This window comes from Coregonus lavaretus (assembly GCF_964263955.1).
Source record: "Coregonus lavaretus genome assembly, chromosome: 30".
Classification (NCBI taxonomy): domain Eukaryota; kingdom Metazoa; phylum Chordata; class Actinopteri; order Salmoniformes; family Salmonidae; genus Coregonus; species Coregonus lavaretus.
Window position 1 is genome coordinate 2586375 of NC_140017.1, and position 10186 is coordinate 2596560.

The following is a 10186-nucleotide window of genomic DNA, read 5'->3' on the forward strand; positions in this document are numbered from 1 at the left end:
TTTTTCTTTGATTTTGCAGAGGTTTCAGAGGTTTTAACGATGTATTCATTTCGGCCGAACTGAAACATTGAGGGAGTTCGATTATGCTGAACTGCGGTGCACCAGTCTATGGCCCGTGACATGAACGGGCCAATCAATCATTATAAACTGGGTTGTTCGAGCTCTGAATGCTGATTGGCTGACAGCCGTAGTATATCAGACCGTATACCACAGGTATGACAAAACATTTATTTTTACTGCTCCAATTACGTTGGTAACCAATTTATAAAATCAATAAGGCACCTCAGGGGTTTGTGGTATATGGCCAATATACCACGGCTAAGGGCTGTATCCAGGCACTCCGCTTTGCGTCGTACATAAGAACAGCCCTTAGCCATGGTATATTGACCATATACCACACTCTCTCATGCCTTATTGCTTAATTATAAAACGGGTTGTTTGGATCCTGGATGCTGATTGGTTGATATGCGTGCATTTTTTGTCTTTTATTTTTAGTAGTGCACTGGGCCTTTACTAGTCCTGTATTAGCGGACTGATATAGCCTTCTGTAGCACAGGCAAACATCCTGCAGTCAGTTTGCCAACTGCGCGCTCCTTCAAAACTTGAGACATCTGTGGCATTGTGGTGTGTGACAGAACTGCACATTTTAGAGTGCCCTTTTATTGTCCCCAGCAAAAACCTGTGTAATGATTATGCTGTTTAATCAGCTTCTGTCAGGTGGATGGATTATCTTGGCGAAGGAGAAATGCTTGTTCATATAGAACATTTCTGGGATCTTTTATTTCAGCTCATGAAATATGGGACCAACACTTTACATGTTGCGTTTATATTTTTGTTCAGTGTAGTTTGACCAGCTGTTTTCAGCAACTGATATTTTTGAATTTGATTGTCATTTTGGCAGGTTTGCTAGCAACAAACTATTTAGCTAGCGTCTACCTAGCTAGTGTTTGATATGCAATTCGATCTCCTTGTAATGAACAGTGTTGAGTGTCCTGATGAGAAGGCAACATTTTCTAGCTATACCAGGCAAAATCGGGCATTATCAGCACATTGTTATGGATTTATCCAAATGAATGTCAATAGAAAACAACTACTTTGCTGTTATTCTGGCAGCAGAGGTCATGAATGTGTTAGCCTTAGCTAGGGGATAAGAACGTTGCCAGACACCATGGCAACAGAACATAAAGAACGAACGACTGGTTCACATCCATAAATATCGAACTTATCAAACGAACGTCTGGGGTCGCATCTCTAGCAACCAAAAGCTGAGAAAGTATGAATTTGCTTATATAAATGAAAATATCAAAGATGTAAAAACAAATCTACCGGTAGATGTGTGCTGATATTGTTTTTTTTTTTTGGTAACTGTGGTATAAGCGGGATAAACAGCTTAAACAAACGCAACGCAATACATTTTGCTGTTATTCTGGCTGCAGAGGTCGTGACTGTGTTGTCAACCATAACATATATGTTTGAATTTTCAAATTAGTTTTCATTGGGAAGGTAGATAAAGCGTTTTTATAAAATGCAATCACTTTTGCATGTGAAAACACAGAATACGTAAGGGATAATCAACAAGGGGCTATGCGTTCTCTGGAAAATAATGAACGAGGTGGAAGTTGTGTTCCACGACGCGCTCATTTGCAGGGACAAATGTGTTCAACATCCACTGAAGTAGCTACACTAGCAAGTTTACTATATAGTGACAGTAGTTGTCTTGGTAACCAAAAAACAGACTTGGTAGTTTAGCTAACCAAACCTTCAGTCCTAGCTTGCTATTATGAAAATCAAATTCAACAATACCAATAATGTTTTCAATTCGACTTTTGCTTTCAAAAGCAGCTCAAACATAGAACATGTAAGAATGAACTACAGCCATTGAATTCTACCATGCAAATATACTGTGCCTTATTTAAGCAATAAAGCCTGAGGAGGTGTGGTATATGGCCAATATACCACGGCTAAGGGCTGTTCTTAAGCACGACGCAACGTGGAGTGCCAGGACACAGCCCTTAGACGTGGCACATTGGCCATATATCACAAACCCCAGAGGTGACTTATTGCTATTATAAACTGGTTACCAACGTAATTAGAGCAGTAAAAATAAATATTGTGTCATACCCATGGTATACGGTCTGATATACCACCGCTTTCAGCCAATCAGCATTCAGGGCTAGAACCACCCAGTTTATAAAGGGAAATAATGCACCTCTAGAATGCTCTTCAAGCCAATCAGAAACATGTATTCAACAATGCCATGATATAATGCTCATTACTCCACGTGCTCAATACTACTACATCACTTTTGTTTTGAGCCGACTTCGCCATTGGCCAGAGCTAGGTCCGGGCACCTGGCTCACGCCCCGGAGGCAGCCCGTTTCCAAAACGAAAGCAATGACCTTTCACCTGGTGCAAACTCCTTCTACCGGGGCAACCTGCGCCAAATAATCGAATCCCCTCAAACTCTGAAGTGTCTAGAAAGACGACCAATCATTCGACATCTCCAGTAAGAGATGTGGAAAGCAAGCGCCCAATCAGATGCTCCAATGAGTTGGCGGCAGCCAATAGGAGCCACAATGTATGCAGACATCGCACAGCGAAAATACCGCTCATCGAAGCTGGCTAGCATCGTCCCATTACCGTTCTCCTAGCAGCAGGATATTATGCTGGCACCACGATCGTGGGATGTAAACAAAAAATAAGAGTCCCCTTGCAAAGACAAGCTAAACTTTGAGAAATCGATTATTTTGTTGGCACGCTAGTGCAGTACAACTGTTTTCACAGTATTGCAACCACCTTTGAAAACAATTCATGGATAATTTGACATTCTTTTATTTATAATATTGTAATATTTATACCAGCATTTCTTTAGAACGTTTACACCAATACTGGTATGTTGAAAGCTATATTTAAAGAAATATATGTAATTAGAATTATTCAATAGAGTCTGCAAAACATAAATTGGTCTCTTGTGCTGACCAACGTGTTTGATACAGAGTGCTGGTGACTCCTTACTCCACCCACTCCATTCACTGTATATTAATTACATATTGGCTCATAAAGAAAACAAATATTACATGTGCCAAGGTAAAAGTGGGGTTGGGATTACTCAGTAGGGTCTGTAGAATCTATATATAGTGTTATTTCTTGGATGACTGTGGTTTATATATGCAGCATCACTTTCTAATCCACCCATTCCATTGGTCCCAAAGCAATACACTGTAGGCTTATAAATGACATATTGGTTTATAGAGAAAAAACGATTCTATATGCCGAAGTAAACGTGTGGCTGGGATTACTCAGTAGGGTCTGTAGAATCTATATATAGTGTCATTGACTTACTCTACTTTTGATCTACAGTCCAAAAGGTATTTGGTGTTTCAAAAACAGTGTATTGCGCTGTGGCCAATGGAGAGGGTGGAGTAGAAAGTGCTGCTAGGGATTTATACCTCAGTCCACCAAGAAATAACAACCTATACACTGAGTATACAAAACAATAAGAACACCTGCTCTTTCCATGACATAGACTGACCAGGTGAATCCAGGTGAAAGATATGATCCCTTATTGATGTCATTTGGTAAATCCACTTCAATCAGTGTAGATGAAGGGGAGGAGACAGGTTAAAGAATGATTTTTAAGCCTTGAGACAATTGAGACATGGATTGTGTATGTGTGCCATTCAGAAGGTGAATGGGCAAGACACAAAATGTAAGTGCCTTTGAACGGGGTATGGTAGTAGGTGCCAGGCGGGCCCAGGCACACCAGTTTGTGTCAAGAACTGCAACGCTGCTGGGTTTTTCACGCTCAATAGTTTTCCATGTGTATCAAGAAAGGTCCACCACCCAAAGGACATTCAGCCAACTTGACACAACTGTGGGAAGCATTGGAGTCAACATGGGCCAGCATCACTGTGGAATGCTTTCGACACCTTGTAGAGTCCATGCCCTGACAAATTGAAGCTGTTCTGAGGGCAAAAGTGGGGGTGCAACTCAATACTAATGTTTTGTACACTCAGGGTATAGATTATACAGACCCTACTGAGTGATCCTAATCACACTTTTACTTTGGCACATAGAATCTTTTTTTCTCTATAAGCCAATATGTAATTTATAGGCCTATAGTGTATTGTATTGGGACCAATGGAGTGGGTGGAGTACAAAGTGCTGCTAGATATTTAGACCTCAGTCGGCCAAAAAATAACACTATATACAGTGGTGTAAAGTACTTAAGTAAAAATACTTGAAAGTACTACTTAAGTCGTGTTTTGGGGTATCTGTACTTTACTTTACTATTTATATTTTTGACAACTTTTACTTTTACTTCACTACATTCCTAAAGAAAATTATGTACTTTTTACTCCATACATTTTCCCTGACAACCCTGGCTATCCGTAAATTTAAAAAACAAGAAAATGGTGCCGTCTGGTTTGCTTAATATAAGGAATTTGAAATGATTGATACTTTTACTTTTACTTTTGATACTTAAGTACATTTAAAACCAATTACTTTTAGACTTTTACTCAAGTAGGATTTTACTGGGTGACTTTCACTTTTACTTGAGTCATTTTCTAATAAGATATCTTTACTTTTACTCAAGTGTGACAATTGGGTACTTTTTCCACCACTGACTATATATAGATTCTACAGACCCTACTGAGTATTCCCAAACCCACTTTTACCTCAGCACGTATAATTGTTTCTTCTCTAAATCACAATGTTGAGAACATACCAATCTGGACATTGTATTTTTCGATAGTGGTCTTACATGTTTTTTGTAATTGTTTCCATAAAGTCCTTCTTGCATTTGCTTATAAGCACAATAAAAATCGAATTTACATGTATTATCTCTTGAATTAGTTCTCCACATTGCTGTCAGGGGGAGACTCCTAGGAACTAGTGAAAGATGGTGGAAGCTGGAGCAGGTGGTGAACTTGAAACTAATGGCGGTAAAAGCAAGAAGGACAATGGTCCAAAAGAATGGAAAAAGGACCAAAGTAGTGCAGGAAAACAAATTGGAATTCTCTGCGAATGCCCCTTCTTATCTTGTAGTAGTGTGGTTTGTTGAGGAGGGGCGGATCCATTCGAAATATCCAAAAAAAGAGTGATGGGTAAAGTAAATGCAGTAAGGATTACGAGAAGTGGACTTGTTTTGATTTAGTGAACTTCTGATAAGCAGAAAGAGCTTGTGTTGCGTTGTACTCGAGTCGAGAATGTTGTCGTGTCGTGCGTAGCTCTTCGGAGCAGGGCACCCCTCAAGGGGGTAATATCTGCCGTTTCGTGGGAAGTCGAATTGGAAGAAATGAAAAATATCCCTGGAGTGATTGATGCACGTCGGATGAATTGAGTAGTTGATGGAGAGAACGTGAAGAGTATCTGTTCTTTTGTTTTTTGAAGCGGAGTCCCTCCATATCGAGGTGAAGTTGGGGTATATTAATTATTGTGTAAGAGCGTTTGTCCCAAGATTGTGATCGTTGTAGTGCCTTTGAACATGTGGAAAGTGTTTGTAGAAGAAATAAGCCACGGTGTGAAAGTTGTGGAGAAGATCATATTGAGTGTGGTTCGAGTTTTGATCATGTGAAATGTTGCAATTGTGGAGGGAACCATGTTGCCTCATCATTGGAATGCCCGATGAGGGTGAAGGAAAATGGCTAAAGTCAGGGCCAACCAGAACATTTCATATGCAGCGGCTGTCAAAAGGGTTGAGGGAGCGAATGGTCCTGAAGAGTCCACGGTGGTGGATAGGCCTTCACTGCAGGCTACAGGGTTTGACTCTCATCAGCAGGACCCAAATATTATACAGGTTAAGAAGGTGAACTTAGTACTCTTTATGTCTATGGTGATCAACGGCACTGCCAAAGTGGAGAAAAGTCTAGAAAGATGGACATCATTGTGGATGCGGCAGAGCGGTTTTTGAGATTGGAGGACTTCTCAGCGAAGGAGTTACATGAAAGGCTGTCAGGTGCTGTACTACCCTCAGGCCCCAGAGCCGGACTGGGAAGACATGGAACTTTGAAGAATGGAAGAAGCGGGAGTCTGTTTTGCTTTGTTTTGTCTACTATTTTAGTTGTGAGGAGTAAAGTTAGTTTCCCCCATCAAATATGTTTGTTTTTTAAACTTTGAATACAGTAGTGGGCGGCAATACAACGTTTTGGATGTTGTCTGCCCTAAAACCCTAGCCTCATATGAACCATCCTGATCTGGCGAGCTTACATTCTGTTTCGCTAAATTAGGATGGTTCGTACAAGGCTACTAAAACCACTGAGGTAAATAAGAATTGGAGACTGCGTCCAAGATGTCTGCCCGTTGTTTTCAAGGTAATCTACTGACATTTGCATACGCTGATTCATTGACCGTCTATATCCGGGTTGCATCCGGTTTATATGGACCAGCATTTGCATCCAGTTTATACGACCAACATCACAGAGAGCAGCGCGAGCAGCGAAAAACATGGCAGACGTTGGATGAATATAAACGTATTTTAATAATTCAATGGATGTTTTGTGCACTAAAGTGTTTTATTAGGAATTTTCAAATCTAACATCTCTATGTGGCCCTGAATGGAAATTGTATTTCTGTGCCGGGCATCTGCAGTACGGAAGCAAAACTGTAGGAGCAGTCGAAACCGTTCTTCTAGACCGGAACCCTGGCCACTTGACAAAAACCCCACCGAAGAAGAAGATCCACATTTCAATGTTTAGAAATGCGTGCTTTTATTTTGAAGGATTCTATATTACCATATGAAAGTGACGTCATTGTTTGTGCTACTAGCAGAATATTAATCATTGTCCCATTGTTGTTTGTTGAAGCGTAACGTTAGCTGGCTAGCTAACTGACGGTATGTATTTACACCCAAAATATTTGCAAGAATATATAGCGAATTATGGGAAATAAGAACATGGCAATTATTTATTTTTGTTCAAATAATTTGTGTATTGTGCTGAGCATTCTTAAAACATTCGCTTGCTAACTAGCTATGTAAATATGGGCTAACAAAAGACCGCTAGCCAGCACATTTATCAGGCACCACCTAAAACATCTTCATGACTTCAATAACGTTAGTTGGTTTTAAAAACTAATGGAAGCCAGACATATCTAACTAGCTATACTGTATTACATCTAGCTTGCTATCTAGCTAACGTTAGTTATTTTTGCTCTAGCTAGCTGCTAGCTGTGGCTAACAAACAAGCAAGCCCGTTGCGTTGACATTAGCTAACGTTAACAGAGCATCTTGATTTTCTTTGCTGTAACGTAGCTGGTTGTTTTTGTTTTGTCCCATTTTATACGATTCAGATTTGAGGTCTTCATTTTTCTTTTGCAACACTAACACGTTAGTTAGCTATAACGGCTCACTAGCGCACTGCATGGCTAGTTAGCTAGCTATTAACGTTACCTACGACACAACAATGGGATGGATCCATGATAGCTAGCTAGTAATTCTATGCTGTGTTTTGGTGTTCAGAGGGGGCTGGATTCGAAGCTAGCAACTGCCATTGTAGCTTGCTAGTTACACCAGCCCTCTGCATAATCGCACATTTAATTAGTTGCAAACAGTAGCAAAAAAGGTTTTGCAGTCATGCAGCTAGTTACCATTATTAGCGATTACAAATGTTTATTTTCAAGAAAGGGCGAGACAAATGTGCACGCCCCCATTCTTTGTTATGGGAAGCTAGGGGACACTCATTGAATATGGCCAAAGCTCAGGGTGAATTTGTCCTTGTTATGTTTTTGAAACTGTATGTATATCCTCTCCTACTAGACCTACACAAGTCACCATGGGGAAAGATCCTAGGAAGCCGAGAGGCAAGATGTCCTCATATGCTTACTTCGTGCAGACCTGCAGGGCTGAGCACAAGAAGAAACACCCCGAAGGCAGTGTCAACTTCGCTGAGTTCTCCAAGAAATGCTCAGAGCGATGGAAGGTAGCATTACACACCAGTGAATGATTGTGAAGTGACATGTTTCTGGTACATATTCAGAATGGTTATGGATTTATTTCCACCTTGGTATGTTTTGTTACACTTGAGTGACCTTGTGGCCATGTAGATGTGTAATCTGAATTTATACCTCTACATCCAGCCCTTGTCTCCTAAAGAAAAAGGCAAGTTTGAAGACATGGCAAAGCAAGACAAGGTCCGCTATGAGAGCGAAATGAAGAACTACATCCCACCCAATGGCCAGAAAAAGAAGAGGTTTAAGGATCCCAATGCCCCCAAGAGACCGCCGTACGTACCATCATTTACTGGGTTTGCATGGCAGACTGGATAGCAATTCTAGAGGCGAATTAAACTTCCCTGTGAATTTACATTGTTTTCTTTTGTTTTTGTTTCTCAGGTCTGCGTTCTTCATCTTCTGTGCTGACTTCCGTGCCAAGATAAAGAGTGAGCACCCAGGCCTGTCCATCGGAGACACTGCTAAGAAGCTGGGAGTGATGTGGAACAGCTCTGCAGCTGAGGAGAAGAAGCCATACGAGAAGAAGGCTGCCACGCTGAAGGAGAAATACGACAAGGTTAGCAGGGCTCTATTACAACTTACAGAGATGGGCTTTTCACGGACTGGAATTCCTGCTTTTCTGGATTATCCTCTATTCAATAGTCATTGTCACAATGTAATTAACCAACATTTGAAGCATATTTCTTGGACAATTGCTCTTTTGGATCGCAATTTGAGAATTCAGTGTGGGAAAAGTACACTTAATTTTCCCGCTTTAAAATAGTATGTCGGCAGATATATCGGTATTGGATCCAAACATATCAGTCGGGCTCTATAAATAATTATGTTATGTCCCACAGGATATCGCATCATACCGCACCAATGGTAGAGTGGATACGGCCTCCTCCGCAGCTGCTGATGACGAAGAGGAGGAGGAGGAAGAAGACGACGACGATGAGGATGATGACGAGTAGCCTCCCTGCTGTTGGAGCTTACATTCTTGTTTAATGCTATGTAACCCTAATGTACACACCTTACATCTCCAAACAGACCCAGATGCAACGAGAACACATGAATTAGGCAGTGTGTATATTTAATGTTTTAATGATGGGTGGTGTTACGCTCCCTAACTGGTTAAAGTTAACACTACATGTCTTGTTTTTTGTTATTTTGTTGTTGTTGCCCTTGCCTGTAACTGCTTTGGAGGATTATACATCAGTATGGAAGTAATACATTATCTTTAGGTGTGCATCTCTCAAAGTAATACATTATCTTTAGGTGTGCATCTCTCAAATCAGATTTCTGGGAGCTAGTGTCATTTTTTGTTTCTGTATTTGTTTTAAAGGATATTTTTTCATATGTTTGTCACAAGGTCTTTTTATTGTTCTTTGAATACCACTCTGATAACAAATGCAGCTGACATTCAGGAATGTCTTAAATAAAGGTCTTTTTTAAAATAATTGTTTTTGTTGTTTATTTGAAGATTTACCATAAGCTACATAAGGCATTAGGTTGACTTCGATAAATATTTACACAGTACATGCAGTGCCTTCAGAAAGTATTCATACCTCTTGAATTATTCCACATTTTGTTGTGTTAAAGCCTGAATTCAAAATGATTTTTAAAAATGTTTTACCTATCTGCACACAATACCCCATAATGACAAAGTGAAAACATGATTGTATACATTTTAGCACATTTATTGAAAGTGAAATATGGAAATATCTCATTTACATGGGTATTCACACACCTGAGTCAGTACATGTTAGAATCACCATTGGCAGTGATTACAGCTTTGCTGGATTGTACAATATTTGCCCATTATTCTTAAAACAATTCTTCAAGCTCTGTCAAGTTGGTTGCTGACCATTGCTAGACAGACATTTTCAAGTCGATTTAAGTTTAAATTAACTAAGACACTCAGGAACATTCAATGTCGTCTTGATAAGCAACTCCAGTGTATATTTGGCCTTGTGTTTTAGGGTATTGTCCTGCTGAAAGGTTAATTTTTCTCCTAGTGTCTGTTGGAAAGCAGACAGAACCAGGTTTTCCTCTAGGATTTTGCCTACTCCGTTTATTTTTATCCTAAAAACACTCCCTAATCCTTGCCGATTACAAGCATACCCATAACATGATGCAGCCACCACCATGCTTAATATGAAGAGTGGTACTCAGTGATGTGTTGTGTTGGATTTGCACCAAACATAACGCTTTGTATTCAGGACATAAAGTTAATTTCTTTGCCACATTATTTTGC

The 10186-nt window shown here is 40.1% G+C and overlaps 1 protein-coding gene across 1 annotated transcript; it reads left to right on the plus strand.

The window, feature by feature from the left end:
- Window positions 1-6742: 6742 nt before the first annotated feature.
- On the plus strand, window positions 6743-9389 carry LOC311105919 (high mobility group protein B1-like). The gene is made up of 5 exons (XM_084148155.1): window positions 6743-6835; window positions 7757-7919; window positions 8077-8222; window positions 8332-8506; window positions 8790-9389. The coding sequence occupies exons 2-5, from the start codon at window positions 7773-7775 to the stop codon at window positions 8901-8903; spliced, it is 582 nt and encodes a 193-aa protein (XP_084004281.1). The 5' UTR covers window positions 6743-6835; window positions 7757-7772; the 3' UTR covers window positions 8904-9389.
- The last annotated feature ends 797 nt before the right edge of the window (window positions 9390-10186 follow it).